This window comes from Typopeltis vanoorti, chromosome 19 (genome assembly GCF_054136105.1).
Source record: "Typopeltis vanoorti isolate ZY-2024b chromosome 19, IOZ_Tvanoo_1.0, whole genome shotgun sequence".
NCBI classification, from domain to species: Eukaryota; Metazoa; Arthropoda; class Arachnida; order Uropygi; family Thelyphonidae; genus Typopeltis; species Typopeltis vanoorti.
In genome coordinates this window covers 12,461,694-12,481,455 of record NC_143567.1, presented here as the reverse complement: position 1 = coordinate 12,481,455, position 19,762 = coordinate 12,461,694, and the positions used below count along the sequence as shown (strand labels likewise).

General features: G+C 36.4%; 1 protein-coding gene across 3 annotated transcripts in view; it reads left to right on the top strand.

The window, feature by feature from the left end:
- The window catches only part of Herc4 (HECT and RLD domain containing E3 ubiquitin ligase 4), a 604,012-nt gene that overhangs the window by 506,024 nt on the left and 78,226 nt on the right, over nt 1-19,762 (top strand). For all 3 annotated transcript variants that reach the window (XM_090409674.1, XM_090409672.1, XM_090409675.1), the window contains one exon: nt 12,958-13,066. In XM_090409674.1, coding sequence (XP_090265800.1) covers nt 12,958-13,066 — 109 coding nt within the window. The remainder of the gene's footprint in view (nt 1-12,957; nt 13,067-19,762) is intronic.

Here is a 19,762-nt window from a genome sequence, read left to right as displayed (position 1 = left end):
TCATCAGTAGTTGTTAAGATCTTGGAGAAAGTAGTGAGGGACCGTATACAACATTGGGCAGATGAAGGTAATATTATCTGTGAGAGTCAACATGGATTTGTGAAGGGGCGCTCTTGTTTTAGCAATATGCTAGCCTTTTCAAAAAAATATGAAAACCTGATAAAGAATTCTACTTCCTTACCACAGCCACCACTCAACACTAGTCAACCTCTCATTGCTAGTTTTAAAGCCCAAAACACTCACCACACTTGCACGTGGTCACAATTTTGCCCTAGCTCCTAAAAGAATACCTGCCGAGGAAATCATGATCCAAATAGAATGTGGGATTCGCAACCTTCCTAACCATATCGCCAACAACGTCAGACTGGATGTAGCCGGTGTTCTCACTAAAGCCAAACCGCCAAAAACCAACTTATCCAGAGACGAATATGCAGCCCTACTAGAAATGAAGAAAAACAAAAAAAAAGTAATCACCAAAGTGGATAAGGCAAATGCCACTGTGGTGCTCAATCAAAAGGATTACAAAGGTAAGCTTAATGCTTTAGTACTAGACCGTACTACTTACCTCCCTATTGAATATAATCCTACCAGCTCTCAGATTAGAACTCTCCACAGACTCCTTAAGAAAGTCACTTCTTGGCCTGTAGAAGTGACTAACAAACTAAAATCTTATAACTCTAGACCCCCCCCCCCGATTATATGGACTCCCAAAAATACATAAACAAAATATAACGTCCCATAGTGGATGGCACTGATTCCCCCCACATATAAATTAGCCAAACAATCAGCCAAAACGCTCACACACTATATTGGCAACACACCATCACACATAAAAACTCAGCCCACTTTAAAGCCAGTATAGAAAACCTCTCACTCCAACACACTGACATAATGGTCAGTTTTAACGTCTCCTCCCTATTCACTAATGTCCCACTCATCGAAGCCAAGTTTCCTCCCGATATCTCGGCCCTATTTCAGTTCACAATGAACTCAGGCTATTTCGTTTGACAAGGAAAGTTCTACAAACAGATAGACGGGACAGCCATGGGTTCACCACTTTCCTCACCCTTGGCCAATTTCTTTATGGAGACCTTTGAAGAGAAAGCCTTAAACTCTGCCCCACAAAAACCCACTATATGGCTTCGTTACATGGATAATGTGTTTGCTATTTGGCCACATGGCTCAGACACACTCCTTCCTAACACACTTAAACAACCAACACCCCAGAGTCCAGTTCACCTTAGAAAAAGAGGATAACAACACCCTCCCCTTCCTAGACACTTTAATCACTCACCAGCTTGATGGATCTTTGGTTTTCTCTGTTTACAGAAAACCCACCCATACTGGCAGATACATTCACCAGCAGTCCCACCACCCCCTTCACAACAGTATGGGATTATAAAAACACTATATAACAGGGCAAAATTAATCTGCTCAGATGACAAGGCCCTAACTACTGAACTAAACCACATCCTCAACACTTTCTTAGCCAATGGCTATAACCCCCAAAAAATACTAAAACCAGTAAACCCCCCCCCTCCACAATAAGGATTACACCAAATCTATCACCATCCCCTACATCCAGGGCACATCTGAGAAAATAACCAATATCCTCAAAAAATATGACCTTACTTCTTGTTACAGACCATATAAAAAGTTGGCATCCCTTATCCGCTCTACCAAAGACCAACCACTTTCCCTAGACCTACCTGATGTATACCAGGTCCCTTGCAGCTGCAAATTGTCCTACTTTGGCCAAACAGGCAGGACAGCAAATATCAGGATTTCAGAACACAAAGACTACATCCGGTTTCACCAGTACAGCTGCTCTGGGCTGGCAGACCATGCCTTAGGCACCCACCATAGAATTTGTTGGAAGAAAACTAAAATAATATGCTGCAGCAAGTTTAAATACGAAAGATTATTCAAGGAATCATCAGCAGCTCTAAAAAACGTTCCAAACCTCAACAAATTTGGGTGCATGAAACTACCCCAAATTTGGGAGACTTACATTATGAGAACTTCAGCCTAACGGCCAAGACAACCAAATTAGCCCACCAGAGGGCACCATTAGGACTTTAGGAACAATATTAGTTTCTTGCTTTCTTCCTCATTTGCTTTTGTTAGTGACTGCATGCACATACCATATCTTTATGTTCCTGAAGATGGCAATGTGACGTTGCTGAAATATAGAAGTTATTCATTAAAGTTGCCTTTAATTAATATGCTTTATATGCGTTGTTAATTCCGTAAACTAATTACCAGTTATGTATGACCGACGTATAAGCCTTGCTACTAGAGCTAGCCTTTTATAATAAAGTTAAAAGAGCATTAGATGATGGAAACGCATACAGGGTGTTCGGGATAAATTTGACATATTTATAATTAATTATATTTTTCCGTAAGTTACATGTATTAACACACACTTCTCTTCATTTAAAAGTTTGGACCCTTCTTCATTCATATACAAGATGTCAGAAAGGATGGATAGCTGGAACCCACCTGAATCATGGAAGAGAATAACTTGTATCATGATGATTCGTGCCCGCCATCAAAATAAGGATATTACGACTGCTGCCCAATGCTCCCTGAATACAGTAAAAACAATCAGGCATGAACTAGAGACTTGCAATGGTGACTACGAGGATGTAGCAAGAAGAAAGATCCCTAGCAGACGATCTGATTGCGTTCGTACAGCAGAATTCCTCGCAAATCTGCAGGAACAGGTGTTGAAGAACCCTGGCATTGGAATTCGGGCTTTGTTCGTGGAGTTGCTAACTGTAGTCAAGCCCTGGATAACAAGGGTAGCCAATGGTAGGCCGTATGTATGGCAGCAGGATTCGGCCCCTTGCCACACCTCTGGGAAAAGTCAAAAATGGTTGTCTGAAAATTTCTACGACTTCACCAGTCCAAATGTTTGGCCTCCAAACTCCCCAGACCTTAACCCCATGGATTATTTTGTATGGGGCGCAGTTGAAAAAGACACCAATCGCACTTCCAGTAATACAAAAGCCAGTAAATGGATAAAATTAAAACAGTTTTTGCGGCCCTTCCCAGGGAGACTGTAGCATCAGCTTGTTCGAGGTTCCGAAGCAGAATTGAAGCTGTGATCGATGCTAATGGTGGTTATTTTGAGTAAATCTTGTTGATAGTATTGTAATTAACTCTGCCTGTAATGTTTTTTTGTCAATTCATTAAATTTAATAGATACAAAGAAGATTTTCTTTTTCCTTACGAAACTGTCAAATTTATCCCGAACACCCTGTATACTGCCATTTTCTTAGATGTAGCGAAGGCATTTGACAGGGTACCACATGATAAGCTGATATTTAAGTTGCAGCACATGGGTCTGGATGTCAGATTGGTCATCTGGATTCAGGATTGACTGTCTGATAGGTATCAGAGAGCTGTGTATGGTGGGGGAGTTTCAAGGAGGCAGAGGGTTACAAGTGGGGTTCCACAGTACTGGGACCTATATTGTTTAAACTTTATATCAATGACATTGTCAGTAGATTGCAGGGGGATATTCAGTTGTTTGTGGATGATGTGTGGCTTGGTAGGGTTATTAGTAATAGTGCAGATGTGGTAGCCCCAAGAGGATTTGAATAAGCTAGATAGATGGGCAAATGAATGGGGATGTCAGTTTAATGCAGCAAAATGTACGGTCTTGAGGTTTGGGACACATTGATGGAGTGCTTCATTCTCTATTGGAGGAGCTATACTGAAGGAAGTAGGGGAGACAAGAGATCTGGAGTTGATGATTGATAGAAACCAAATTTAGGGAAAATATTGCAAAGGTGGTGAAGGTAACACAGAGGATTGCTGCAATAATGAGAAGGACACTGACCTGCAGAGATAAAAGTGTTATCATTCTGTTGTATAAGACTCTGATCAGACCATGCTTAGACTATTGTTCTCAGATTTGGTCCCCAGGATTTGAAGGGGATAAATTAACTGTGGAAAGGGTACAAAGGCAGATAACAAAGATGATTTCAGGATTGTACAAGGATAGTTACGAGGATCGGCTGAGGGAATGTGGACTGCAGAGTTTGGTGGATAGAAGAAGGAGAAGTGATATGATTGAGACTTTTAAACTATTGAGCAGTGGTTACAGGGTTGACACTGGGGAGTTCTTTCGCTTGGTCGGACAGCGGGAAGGAGTGATGACAAGAGGCCATCCCTGGAAGTTATGAAAGAAAACCGTGAGCAAGAGGGTGAGGAGTGGTTTCTTTGCATGGAGGGTGGGTGAAACATGGAATGCATTGCCTGATGGAGTGGTGAGAGCGAGAATGGTCAATGAGTTTAAGGAATGGTATGATAGACTTTGTGTTTCTTGGGGGGGAGGGACCTCCCCTCGATGAGTCTTGATAGACTTTTTGTTTCTTAGGAAGGACCTCCCACGAGAAGTCTTTTGACTCCATGGAGGCCTGGATAATAATAATAATAATCATAATGTACCTCTGTCTTACTTCTGCTCAGCCTCATACCTCTCTCTCTCTCTTCCAGTACTCTCCTCCATCTTTTCAATTTACCTGTCACTTCTTCTCTTGATTCTGCACACAGAACGATGTCATCTGCATACAAAATTGTCCAAGGCATGTTTCTATATACTAATGCCAGAAGTATGTGAAACAAGAAAAAGGAGCTTTTAACATTTTTTTAGCACAACGTTGTCAAAAGTTATAGGCATTGGTGAGACTTGGATAACAGCAAAAGATGTACAGGGATAGATTGTGAAGGATTTATTATTTTTAGGGAAGATGAGAAGATAGAATGGGGAGTGGCATTGCTGATGATTTGAGAATAATTCAGTCAAAAAAGAATAGAAGGTAGTTAGGAGGGTAGCTGTTCTTTTGATGATCTACTGTGAGATCAAGGCGAATAGGACAGAATATATGGTTGGTTGCTGCTATTATAGGCCAGGGAGTTCCACCCATGATCAGGAAGACATGCATCAGCAAATTAGTACAATGAGTACAGATTGAGTGATTATTATGGGGACTTCAACTATGGAGATATCGATTGGAAGGAGGAAATGTTGCACATCAGGAAGGAAATAGAATTTATACAAGTAATATACAAATAATAATCACTTAAGGCAGCATGTGATGGATGGGACTTGGGTTGCAAGAATAATGGACCTGGTCATAGGATCAAAAGAGCTATCCATAACCAAGGTGGCCATGTTACCTCCAGTTGAGGAAAGTGAGGTCTTACATGCAATCTTGTCTTGGGAGATTGTAAAACATGAAGAATATTCTGTCAGGGAGAGGTATATATAGAAATACAAGGCAGGTGATTATAACAGGCTTTGGAGGAAGCTCAAAAGTGTGCAATGGTATAAAAGCTTGCAAAGTAATGTGGGTAGTGCATGGGAGACAATTAAAGGACATCTAGAGTAGGGGTCAGCAACACTTTTGAGACGAAAGAGCCAAACCTGTCCCTCACAACAATTTAAAAATTATTCGAGAGGCATAAATATATTTTTACAAATAAGGAAAATTTAAAGTAATATTATTGTAAATTTATAGCAATATATAACAAGTTATAATATTAATTATATCTTTATTAAATGAAGAAAAAAATCACACAAAAATTGCTCTCATTGGTTTTAATCGGTGTGAGCAATGAGCTTGCATTTCCTTAGAAAGTTTCTGTATGTCTGGTTTGTAACTAGTCACTTTTAATTTAAGGCATGATTCCAAGTTGGCATCAGTAATTTGGTTCCTCAATTTACATTTAATGAAATTCATGTTAGAAAACGATTGCTCACATAAATATGTAGACCCGAAGATACTGAGAACACCAAATGGAAATTTTTTCAACTCATGATATGAGTCCGGAAGACTATTCCAAGTATTAAAAATCATTGAGTCTGCCTTCTGTAGTTCTTTTACAGCAGTCTGCTTGTGCTGTGAAATCTGATTGCATTTTCTTTTTCCAGTTCTTCTATTTCAGTACCAAGACGTACAAATTTTGAACTCCTTAAGTCTTTGCTTGTCAAGTCCAGCAGTTGTATTTCAAAATTAGCTATGTCAATATCAAACGGAGAAAAGTTTTATTCCTTCACATTGGCATCGAGAGGCTTTGTAATAAAAGCTAGCGTCGCTTTATTATTTCTGAATTCCTGAAACCTTTGAAGAAAAGATTCTCTCATGTTTAAAACTGCTGTCTTGAAATAATCTTTGTTAATGAAGGCATTGCTTTCTTGGCGATATTGAGACAAGTTTGGGAAATGAACTAAAGTTCCCCTCTCTAAATCTTCAGCGAACAGAATCAATTTCTTTTCAAATGAAATAACTTCCTCTAGCATTGAAAAGCAGTATTTCCCTTGCCTTGTAATTTACGATTGAACTGATTTAGTTATAATGTAATGTTATAGTACAATTTTTGCAACCACTGATCTGTTAATTCTGGATATTGAACATCCGTGTTGTTGAGGAATAGTTTGATTTCATTTAACAAGATGCAAAGCACTTTAACATGTTGCCTCTGGAAAGCCATCGAACCCTGTTGTACTGGAGAAGATATGAATACTCGCTCTCCATTTCACTTAGTAACTCTTTAAATTGTCGATGGTTAAGTCCCCTTGCTACAACGGTGTTGGTAATCTTAATTACCAATTCCATAATTTTACCAATTTCTTCTGTAAACGTTTGTGCACAAAGTGCTTCCTGGTGGAATATACAATGCAAAGTATTCACTTCATGATTAATTTTTCCTTTTAAAATTGAAACAACACCCTTTTTTGCTCCCGTCATACTATTTGCACCATTGGTTGCAATTGACACAATTTTATTGAGTGGGATATGATTTTTTTTCCACATTCAAGGACGGCATTTGCAATGTCCTCTCCATGCGTTTGGCCCTTAGGTGGCAATAATCCCAGAAGTTCTTCTCTTGGATCCTCAGATGATACATACCGCACAAAAAGGGAAACTCGAGCTGTGTCCTTGATGTCGCAAGACTCATCTAGCGCAATTGATAAAGCTGAAGCTAATTTAACGTCTTCGACTTGTTCGTTGGTCACATTTGAGGACGTTGTGACTGTCCTGTCTGCTACTGTTTTGGCAGATAACGGTATGCTTTTAATTTTATTTAAAATCTCTGCTTTGTTTTTGAATCCCAAGAAAGTTCTTCAGATGCATTAACAAACCAAAATTTTATGCATTCACCATCTGTGAATGGTTTTCCTCTCTTAACTATCTCCTGACTAACTATGAAGCTTGCAATATTAACATAATTGGCAGACTCTCTCTAATAATTAAATACAGAACTTGATTTTTCAACATTTTTCTGAAGTTCTTCAACTGCTCTTTTTCTCGTGTCACAGACAGGATATTTTCTGGCAAATGTGGCATGTTTTGCCGTGAAGTGTTTCTCCAAATTTTACTTTGTTGTGCGCCAGTTTTTCTTGGCAAATAAGATAGGTTGGAAGACCATCCGAGTTCGAGATGAATGCAAAAGATTCAGTCTGTTCGGTTTTAAAGCCATGATGCTCATCTGTTGTTTTTCTTAGATTTTTCTTCGTAGCCATGTTGAAAAACACTCTAAACAATATATTTTATTTAATACGTTATATAAATGCATTATATAAAAAGAAAATAAAAAGAACTAAATGATTATTCAAAATAATAAATGACAATAATTCGAAAATATAATGAAAATAAATCTCACCAGTAACACGTTTTATTGTAACAGTTGCACGTGAAATAAAATGGCGCAGTAAATCGCAACCGTAATAAATATATATAGCAATCCCACGATTTGTGCACCTAATGCATTCTTTAAAACAGGCGCATTAATCGAAAACACACCATTCGAGTATAATAACCTATGGAAAAAAGTATAATTCGTTCCTCAAATGTCTTTTTTTCACCCTTGATTTTTTTTATAAAAGAATTAGGGTATGTCTCAGGACCTAGTTAAAGGAAAACTATGAAGCTGAAAGACAATAAAACATATTCAAAATATAAATCAATTATTCTGGCTGGCATTCTGTTTCTTTTTTTCCAAATAACTGCTGCTTCTGCAAATTTTCCTGCTTCTCTCTTCAGAAGGGCCAGTCTCTAAGCATTGCTACTTAAAAGTTTCGGTTGCACGAAAATATTTTAAATTTGTTTCTGTGAAATCTCTCTGGTCAGTGATTAAATTTTCTTCATATTCTTCAGGATCTTCCCGCTTTGCATCTAAATTTAGCAGGTCAGAATCACTCAGTTTCTCAGAATGAGATTTAATTAACTTAGATTCATTTGAAAAGCCTCTAAAATCATTTGTACAATGTGAAAGAATGTGCTTCCAAATGGATCGCATATTGCTAGCAGTAATTTCATTCGACTTTGCGACTTTATAACCAGGCTGAGATTTCTCTGATTTGGCTAGAAAAGTCTTGGAAGGCATTGGCTTCCAAAAAGAAGGCCAGTTTCATCGACATTAAATATTTGTTGGTCACAATTGCCCTCTTCTTATACAATTTTCTTCAAATCTCTGGATAATTTGCTGCCACCTTCTTATCGGCACTTGCAGCTTTGCCTGTGATTAGAACATTATGTAGGCTATTTCTCAAACCATGCAGCATTAAAGTGGAATTCTTCTTTTCCATCATTGATAGCCCTTTCTTTCAAGGTTGCAAAGAGATTTAATGCTTTTGATTTAATAAAGACTAAAGTCAGTTCTTAGCAGGATCCGTTTTTGGTTACAATCTTCGATCTATGTAGAAAGAAGTCTCTCTAATTCAGTCATTATGATACTTTGATTTCGAGTGCATGCACGGTGAACTTGAATCACCCTCAGGCCAACATCATTAAATTAACTTGTAGTAAGTTTCCTTGACATATCCGATTCTGATCACCAAAAATTTATAATATTATTCAGTATAAAATTATTGATTATTGTATTAGTAAATTGGTTTTAATGATGTTGGCTTCAAGAAAAAAATAAACAGTAGTGAGAAAAATATTTATGCATTGTAACTCACCATAGAAGTCAGCGGAGCAGGAGAAGCAGCAGAAGGATTTTGACTTATCGGCGAACGCTTACCGTCGAATATAACTTGCCCTCACGTATAACTGGCACCCCTCATTTCACTTTACGAAAAAAGACATTAACAGGTTTTGCATATATACCTCCCACACAAAAAACAACACGCCCTCCCTCAACAACCATTATGTACTGTAGATGCAAGAAAAAAAAAAAAAGTTTTATTGTATCCCCTCTGTACAAAAAGTTTTATTGTACAGAGGCTTTTGCAGTCTTGTAATATATTTCTCAACAAATAGTGCAATTAGAGACAGCTGGAATAAAAACGGTGCTAACTAATGAATCACATGTATCCCTCTCACTGAAACTGCCCTGTATATGCAAGCAAAACCATATGTTGTACTGGAAACACAGTATCTAACTAAAATTATTGTCCAATTTTTCAATTACATGAAATAAGTGTTTGTTTGACTGCATTTGAAATTCTCGATGTCATATGACAGATAACAAAGGCTAACTTCAAATAAAATTCTACCACGAATTGAAACATGCCATATAATGCTTGTGCGAGTTCCCCTTCCAGGGGAACTCGCACAAGTGCAAAGAAGACAATAAAACAAGCACAAACAAGGCAATAAAAATCAACCAAGGGTTGAAACTTTGTATGAGTTGAACCCGCCGGTAATGAGAAGTTCTGTCGGAACGATAAATGACACCCCGTCGTGAATGTCGTAAAAACTAAGAAATATATAGTGAATGGTGATATGACAGTTGCAGATGTTATGGAATTCAGTTGAAGAGAATTAGCATTTCAACTCAAAAATTATGGGTTCCATTTGTCTTTGGGTTGCGTGATCTTTTGTTAATACCTCACCAATCAAATTCATGTCTTCGTAGCTGCTCTCTCCTGTAAAACAAAATTTAACTAGTACGTATTGTAACAATTAAAAAAAAAGTGGAATAATTTATAAGCATATAAAAGGATATCATATGTACATCGTTGACATGCCAGCAAAATTCTCGGCGTGCCACCTCTGGCACGTGTGCCACAGGTTCACCACCACTCAACCTATGGTTAGCAGACCACAGGTGGTCCACAGGCAGACTTAAATTAACCAAATAAATCTATATATTTTAATTATCCAAACGAAACAAATTAATATTGAATAAGTAAAAATTATTGAAATAAAATGTATACTTAAAAAAATAAAAATAGCGGCAGAATGTTCATTTCATGAACATACTGTCACTATTTTAATTTGTAGCGGCAGAATGACGAGTAATAAAATAGGCATGAAATGAACAACAATATGGTTTTATTGCTTTCACCCTCCCTTGCTGTTTTATCAAATTTGAAGTGAACACTGTTATCCACATGACCACATTTCAACCAATTGTTTGTTGTTTATTGATTTTTATTGTTGAAGGTTTTCCTCCTTCAACCAAGGCTTGATATATCTTCAGAAGTGCTAAGTAATACTTGGACGAAGTGTGCTGCGAGTTAACCCCAGTATTTATGTATTTTTTGGAAATCGCAAGACTGAAAGATAAAAGCAAGCCGCCAGTTGAGTTGAAATAACACACACGTGCGATCACTTATTAGTCACTTTGCTGTTCTGCAAATGACCTTAGATGATGAGGCACCCTAAAACCTAATCCTAATTAGTCACTTTGTTTGGCTACCGTGCCTACCATGTGCTCAACCATCCCCTCCACTCCCTCTGTATAATCTTTAAAAATTTTATAGATTAAACTATGATAGTTTTATTTTCATTTTCAATTTTACTTGTGAGCCACATGTTCGTACCCAAAGAGCCGCATGTGGCTTGCGAGCCGCAGTTTGCTGACCCCTGATTTAGAGGAAGCAGTATTAAATTGTATACCTAAGGTAAGAAGGGTTAATGAGGTAGGAGATTGATAGGTGAGTAATATCATTAAGCATGAGCTACAGAAAAAGAAAATGCTGTGGTGGGTATAAAAGGAGAAAGGTGACCAGTAAACTCATGAACAAAATGAGTGAATATTTGAGGTAATAAAGTAATGAGTGACGGAGGTAAGACTGAATATTTAAATATGTCCTCTGAACTTCAACTCTGTCTACCATCACCCACAAATTCTAGTGTTATAATAAAATTAATACTGCTGTTACATCCATATCAGATCAGATAACTCACCTTCAGTTAAGCAAGGGTCAGGCAAGGAAATGAAAATCAGATTATAAGAAGAAGTATCTTAGCAGGCCAAAGAAAATCCCAAAACGTTCTTCACTCACGGCAAGTAATGAGTATGGAAGATAACCTTAATGAGTGCTGATGGTTGCCAGGTGGCAGAAGCAGATAAAATAGTCGAGTTACCGAGTGACTACTTTGCAAGGGAAGATAACCTTAATTAGTGCTGATGGTTGCCAGGTGACAGAAGCAGATAAAATAGCTGAGTTACTGAGTGATGACTTTGCAAGGGTTTATCATCCAAGTGAGTTGATGTTCTGACATAGGTAGAGAGATTTATGTAGGAGCAGAGGTGGATGAATTGGAGTTTCTTAAGATATTGCAGAATCTCAATGTAAATAGAGCTGTGGGATTAGATGAAGATATCAAATGTTGGTTAAATTTGTCCATAATTTATCAAGAGCTGTTTTTTGGTAAGTTACAAGGTACGATGTCACTGATGACAGGGAGCCAATAATTCGGTGTAGATCTTATAGTTCCTGCTATTATTCTCATTGTTTGATTAAGTTGGGTGTCCACCTTAGAAGCGTGAACACTGTCGAGCTAAACTTGAGAGCAATACTCCATAGTTGAATAAACCAAGGCCAACACTGATAGACGTAAGGCTTCAGTATCTGCACTCGAAGTTGAACCAGCCAACTTCTGAATTATGTTATTAGGAGTTTTTTATTTGCTGAGCTACTTTCACTAGGTATTCTTTGAAGGTGAGTGTTCTATCTAGGGTAACACTAACTATTTAGGTGTACTGTTAAAGTTCAGTAATGTATCTCTGAAAAAGACAGTATGTTTGAAATTAGCCTGATGGGTATTAAAATGGAAGGTAGACACACTTCAGTTTTGAATTGCCTGCGAGTATCTGTATCCATCTGTTATTAAGCATACTGTTCAATAAGTTGGTTTGTCTTCTACATGGAATCATCTTCAGAAATTTAAATAGCAGCAGCCCTTTTCTTCAAACTGTGTCATATGCTGATGTTAAGTCAATAAACACAGAATAGATTTCAGATATCTCTCAAAACCATTCGTATATATATCATATATGATATATATGAATATATATTCATATATATATTCATATATAAACTATTCATATATCCCTGTGAGGATATATTAAGGATTTGTGGATTGCAAAAGTTGGTTGATGGCCAAAAAAAAAGGGGGGGGATATGTGATAGAAACATTTAACTTAAAGGATTTTATAGGATTGATACATGGGAAATGTTTCAGCACTTGGCTAGTGGTGGCAGAAAGTTGGAGAAAAGTGTGGTTAGCAAGTATGTGAGGACTGGATTTTTTGCTTGGAGAGTGCTGAATAGATGGAATGGGTTGCCATTGCTACAAAGCCCTCACAATGATATTGAGTCATTATTAGTGCTTTGTCTGTTAATGGTTTCAAGGAGAGGTGTGATATTAGGTTGATAGTGTGTGTCTCACATGATGAGTCTTAGGACTCTATGGAGGTACATGTGCAATTAAATAATAATTATCATTATTAATTCCTGATAACTAAGATTATTTTAACTAGTTAAAAAGATCAATAGGTAAATGTAGTAATTTTTTATAAAAAACAAGATTTAACATTTAAATTATGCTTTTTTTTCTTTTGTATCCTTTTTTATTATTATTATTGTTATCTTATGTAATATCATGTCTGTTATATTCAAAATCATTTTATTTAATCATCTGAACATAGCTGTTAGCTACAAAATCCAATGACTGCATATATTTACTTGTAAAATTTATGTTGCAGACACGAATATGTTGATTTGTATATAAATTTTCTTCTGAATCAATCTGTGGCTGAACCTTTTGATGCTTTTGACAAAGGTTTTCATGAAGTGTGCGGAAGTAAAGTATTAGTAAGTATATTTGATATTGGTTATATTTAATTTTTTGTTTATTGAATATTCTGATATGTTTTTCTTTAATGGAAATAGTGTGTATCCCTAATTTCAATGTACCTAACAGTTTGACAAATATTTGTTTGTAATTAATTTTTTTTCTGAACTGGATTTATTGTGATAAATATGAAAAATTATAACTTATAAAGAAGTTCTTTTAACAAAATAACTGGTAGTCCCAGGGTTACTGGTACAAAAAAAAATAACACAAATAAAAGGAAGAGTATATATACTGGGAAAGACTAAAACAGCCTTTAATAGTATAAATCAGGGGTGTCAAACAAATGACTCGATGGCCAGATCCTGCTTGCAACTCAATTTTATAAAAAGATATATATATTTTATTATTATTTTTTAATTTTCAATTATTCTGTTAATATATATTTATAGGGGTTATAAAACAGTTTATATTTAACCCTTAACAGTTAAGAATTAAAGATAAACTGTTTAAGGCTTAACCTTTCACTGCGGAGCTGTGTTTATGCCGCAAAATGAATGTGTTAAAACCTGTGTTAAAATATATAAGTATGTGTGTGTATGTGTATATACTTGTCAGCGATAGTGTACTGCTTTCAGTAAAGATAATTTTAGTTTTACAAATTATTTTATGTAAAAATTTTATATATTTACCTAACCCCATTATGCTTAAAAAAAAAAAAAGACATTTATATTTTTTTGTCAAATTGGATGGTAAACCAATCTTGATTTGTAGTAAACAAATTTCTGTTGCTATAGTACAATATGCAATGACATTATAAAACTAATCATGAAAAGAAATTTAAAGATTATAGTGAAAAGATTTGTGAAGGAAAAATTGTTCAACTATACACTCAATTAGAGAATCAGCAGTGAATTTTTGAAAAATACATTAAAAGAGTGATGTTGCAGTTAAAGCTAGCTTAATTGAAAATAAATAAATAAAATAGTTTTGTCAAAGTCCTTTTCAGAAGGGAATTTATTAAAAAATGTATGTGAATGCTTCAGAATAGTTTGTCCTAAAAAACGGCAGTCATTTTCAGATATATCATTGTCATCATCATCATCATGAAATTCCTGACATGCACCCTCAAGGGGGGTGTACAGGATATGATAGTACTACATGAAAAATTTACATCATTACTAACTTTCTATCTACAATTTTCCTCCAAATCAGTCTGTTACTTGTCAAAGCTCCAACGTTATCAGATCTTATATTTCTATCATCTAAGGCACTTTGTACCATATCAATCCACCAATATCTTGGTCTTCCTCTGGGTCTTTTTCCTGCCAACCTGACAGAGAACACTTGTTTTGCCAATCTTTCCTTGCCCATTCTGTTTAAGTGACCATACCACCTGAGATTAGCTCTGCTAACACATTCCTGAATGCTAACAATGTCAAGTTCTTTCCTAATATCCTCGTTTTTAATATGATATTGCCATTGATGCCATCTGTTCATGCCTCTAATCTTCCTCAGGACTCTCATATCTGCGGTCTCTAGTCTTTGGTCAACTGTTTTACTTCTGACCCAGCTCTCAGATCCATAAGTTAAAATTGGCTTGAATACTGTCTTGTATACAGCTAATTTAGTGTTCCGACTAATTTCTCTCTTATTCCATATAAATTTATTCAGTTGACTTCCTACCATACCAGCTTTGTTGATTCTGTTGTCTATTTCCATATTTAATTTATCATCTTCACTAAAAATCGTGCCGAAGTAGCTGAAATGTTTTACTTGTTCTATAGGTTCTTCGTTCACAACACAGTTGACATTTTCAATGATTCTACCTATTTTCATTATCTTTGTCTTTTTATTGCTGACCTTCATACCATATCTATTACAACTGTTATTCAATTTAGTCAGTGAATCTTGCAAACTTGTAACGGATTTATTTAGAAGTATAACATTGTCCACTTAAAGCAAAGAGCTGACATTAACATCTCCAATTCTGATATCATGTTTAATACCGCTTTCCTTCATAATGTGATCCATACATATAATGAATAACAGAGGGGATAATGTACATCCTTGTCTCACACCAGATTTTACATTACACCATCTTCCTATACTTCCTTCAATTCTAACTGCTGATTTACAACTCAAATAAAGACTTAGTATTGCTTGATATAATGCCCCATTGACACCATATAACTGTAGCATATTGAATAGCTTCTCTCTTGGCACCTTGTCATATGCCTTTTCCAGATTGCAAAACTTAAATACAGATCTTTGTTATATTTCCATGCTTTCTCGACTATTTGTCGTAAAGTGAAGATCTGATTCTGACAGCATCTGTTTGGCCAGAATTCAGCTTGTTCTTCACCGAGCTTTTCTTCTGCAATTCTTGTCAACCATTTCTCAAGAATACTGGCATAAATCTTGCCAGGAACACTCAGTAGGAAAATACCTCTGTAATTCTCACATTCAGTTTTATTTCCCTTTTTATATATGGGTACTATTAGAGCTCTACTCCAATCATCAGGAATTCGTCTCTCTGTCCAGGCCTTCTGGACTGTGCAGTGCAGCCACTGTAAGACTTTTATACCACCATACTTCAGCATTTCTGGTCGAATATCATATTCCTGCTGCCTTTCCACATTTCAAGCCTTTGATGGCTTTTTCTACTTCAAGTATGGATGTATATTCCTGACTGTATGCCTGTTGAGTGTTTTTTTACCACTGTGCTATCATTGCTTGTTTCATTTAGCAATTTTTCGAAGTAATTACTCCATACTTCAAGGATATCTTTCACCCCTGTTTTCATGTCACGTTTATCATCTCTAACTCCTTTTACAGCACTCTTTCCTCCATTTCTAAGCTTCTTCAACAACCTCAATAATATCTTATCACCTTCTTGATATTTATTTTCTATGTTCTTGTCCAAGTCCTGCCATGACTTTTGTTTAGTTAGTTTTACACAGTGTTTAGCTTTCTTACATTTGTCTCTGTATTCTCTAAGAGCACAAGCTGACTTATATGCTTTCTTCTTTTTTCTTCACTCCCTCTTTAACTTCCTGTGCCACCAAAGTTCTGATTTTTCTATCCTTGCAGACAACCTCCCCATATGTCTCTCTGGCTGAATCAATTAGGGCTTTCTTCAAGGCTTGCCACTTAATCTCCAAGGTTTCATTCCTGTTCTCAAACTCTTTCATTTTTTCTTTAATAAGCTTTGTATTTTAGTCTACAGTTAACATCTGTGAGCTGCTCAACTTTTAATCGCTTTAAAACTTTCTTACATGTTATTCTTTTCAATATGAAATTCAATTTTATCTTGCTCAAGATTAAATAGTGATCACTTCCAATTTCAAATCCTCTGTGCACTCTGGTGTCCTGCACCAGGGAGAAAACAGCACTATCAACAATAGCATATTCAATAAGACTTTTCTTATTCCTTGCCTCTTCTCTCCATGTGAATTTTTGCACATTTTTATGTTGGATCATGGTGTTAGTAATAACCAGTCCATGTCCTGAGCAGAAATCCACAGGTATTTGCCATGATTATTTGCTTTGCTCTTTTCTCCAAATTTTCCCAAAATATTTTTGTATGTCTGACAATCATTTCCTATTCTGCTATTTATAGATCTTCAACAAGAACCAACTTTTCCTTTTTCATTGTCAGTTGCATTCTCTAAAGGCTAAAAAAATTCATCCACTTCTGCCTTGGTAGAACCTTCTGTGGGACCATAGGCACAAATAAGTCTCATTGTCCAGTTCCCCATTCTGATATTTGCCCACATCACTCTACTTGAGACTGCCTGCCATTCAGGAAGATTAGCCTCGTATTTTGTGTTGAATACTATGGCTACTCCTTCTTTTCCTTGATTATCATTGCCTGAATATAACATTTTGTATTTATTGCTCAGAATGATATCAACAGTTTTTGTCTTTTTTGTTTCAATCACTCCTCTTATGTCAATCTGGTACTTATCTAATTCCTCAGCTAGCACCATTTCTTTGACATTCAGGCTTCTTATGTTGATAGTACTGATCTTTAACTCTGGTGATGTTGAGTTGGGGTGTGCTTTCAGATTTGTTTCAGTAGCTGACTTTTCGCTGTTCGCCCTGGTTCCCTGGCGAAAACAACTGGGGCCTTGTTTAAATGGGCGACGCCCCAGCTGGCATGAAAATTTGTCATGCTATACCATCATTTTGTATATTGGTTTAAGCCAATAAGAATACAATTTGGTCGGCTAAATCCCAAATTGCCAGCCCATCGTCGTTCATTCAGTATCCAAGTGTACCCAATAGGGTGCACCATGAGAAGGTGGGAATTGGACATTAGGTCAGCAGTCCTGGTCGGTTCTCCGGATTCCTTTAAAGGCTATGTGAAGGTCTCCTCTCAGTTATGCAGCTTTGACCCTTAAACACTCCCTATATCATTGTCAAGGGATATTATTGCAGAATGTATTATGGATATCTCTGAAAACTTAAACTTACAACTTAAAAATAAAGCTCATTCTTTTCTTGCATTTTCCATTGCCGTTGATGAAAGCACTGACATTACTGATGTAGTGCAGCTTTGTATTTTTATTTGAGATGTTGATGAAGATATCGCATTATAGAAGAATTTGTGGAGCGTGTACCTCTGAAAGGCCAAAGAACAGGGGGAAGATATATTTGAATCTTTGAATTTGAATTTGAATCAAAACTCTCAAAATGGTCCATTTTGAGAGTTTTGCAGCATAGCACTTCACGATGTATAACGCAATGCACCATCTCTACAGTGTGCATTGCGTTATATATCGTGAAGTGCTATGCTGCAAAACTCTCAAAATGGACCATTTCATTGATGCTGTGGTCAAAACAGTTAATTTTATACATGTGTGTTGCATAAATCACCGACAGTTTGATAAATTCTTAAGTGAGATTGATATTGAATGTGGACTGCCCTATCACAGTAGTGTTCATTGGCTAGGTAAGGGTATTGTATTGAAACACTTCTCTCTGAATTAGTTGATGAAATAAATATTTTCATGGAAATGAAAGAAAAAAATGTGCCTGAATTTGAAGATACTAAATGGATTCAAGATTTAGCTTTTATGGTTGACATTACCTGTCATTTGAATGACCTGAACCGAAAAGTGCAAGGAAGCACTAAGTTAGTGCTTCCTTGCACTAACTTAGTGCAAGGAAGCTTCTTATCATCTTGGAGCATGAGAAAGGTGGATGCTCCAAGATGATAAGAATGCAGTAGACAGGAAAGGAAGGGGATGACCTGGGATCAAGAGGAAACAGTTGGATTTGAAGAGGGTTCTAAAATGAATAAGGAGAAAGGGAAATGGTTTGAGTTGAGCATGGAGAAATCACGTCGAAGGAGTGGTATCAGTGGAACTAGTTATAGATCCAAGAATGAGCTGCTGTTTTTGTATACAAATACTAGAAGTGTAAGAAACAAAGTAGATGAAATGGTTGTATTAATTGAGTCTCTTCACCCAAATATTGTTGGAATAAGTGAGACATGGCTGGATGAGGACGACATCTTGATATTAATAGAGATGGAAAAGTGTGATGTATTTTGTGAGGATAGAAAGGGTAAAAAAAGGGATGAGTGCTATTGTTGATAGAGAAAGAGTTATGTCCATACAAAGTAGAGATGTATGAGGGAAATAGTGTCAGTGGCTTTGAGGCAGTATGGTGTAAGATAGAGGTGAATAGAATGAAATACTTGGTTGGATGTTGTTATAGACCTGGTAGTGACTATGAAATATATAATCAAATTAGTCAAGCAAATAACAAAAGGGTGATTTTAATTATGGCAATATAGACTGGAAAGATGAGATAGCAACTGGAAGTAAAGAAAATTAGTTTCTTGAGTTTTTAACAGACATCTACCTCAGACAGTATGTAACAGAGGGCACATGAGGATTGAGGGTCTTGGATTTGATCATCTCATCAGAGGATGTAATTACAAATGAGGTGTCCAATCACTCTCCATTTGGTGAGAGTGACATGAAGTGATTACCTGGGTGGTTGCCAGCAGTGTGAGGGCCTCTGTGAGAAAAGGGTATATGTGGAACTACAAGGGTGGTGATTATGAAGAGCTCGGGAGATAATTTGATAGCATGGAACGAGGAGTTAGCTGGAAAAGAGATCAATGCAGCTTGGGAAATATTCAAGAACTATCTAGTAGAAACAATGTCTAAATGTATTCCAAGGGTCAGAAGGTTAAATAAGGTAGGTGTGAAATGGATGAATAAATGAAGAGATTAAGCATGCGATACAGAGAAAAAGGGCGTTATGATTTTATGACAATAATTATGACACTACTGATTTTATGGCATTAATGGTTCCAGAACCTTGTTGGATTAGCTATTTTGTTGGACCAATGGAAATCTCATAATAATAATAGTAATAATTCATAAGTACATCTATAATCCATTAATCATACTCCTTCCATGTTTCTGAGGCACCATGGACCACTAGAAATTTAAATATTAAATGGAAATTAAGTGATTAAACAAAAATTCAGTCAGGTCTCTATATTCTCAGGGGTTACATAAGAATACTTCTCACGCAAACTGAAATTCTAGAAAAATCTGTACTCTCATCCAAACAGCCCTAGATGTTTTTTTCAACATACGTCTGAACACTTACGCATCCATTTACAATTAACATAAAATTGTTTAAATGTGTTTAAAAGATTTTAATTATGTTGAAAGTTTATTTTTCACTTG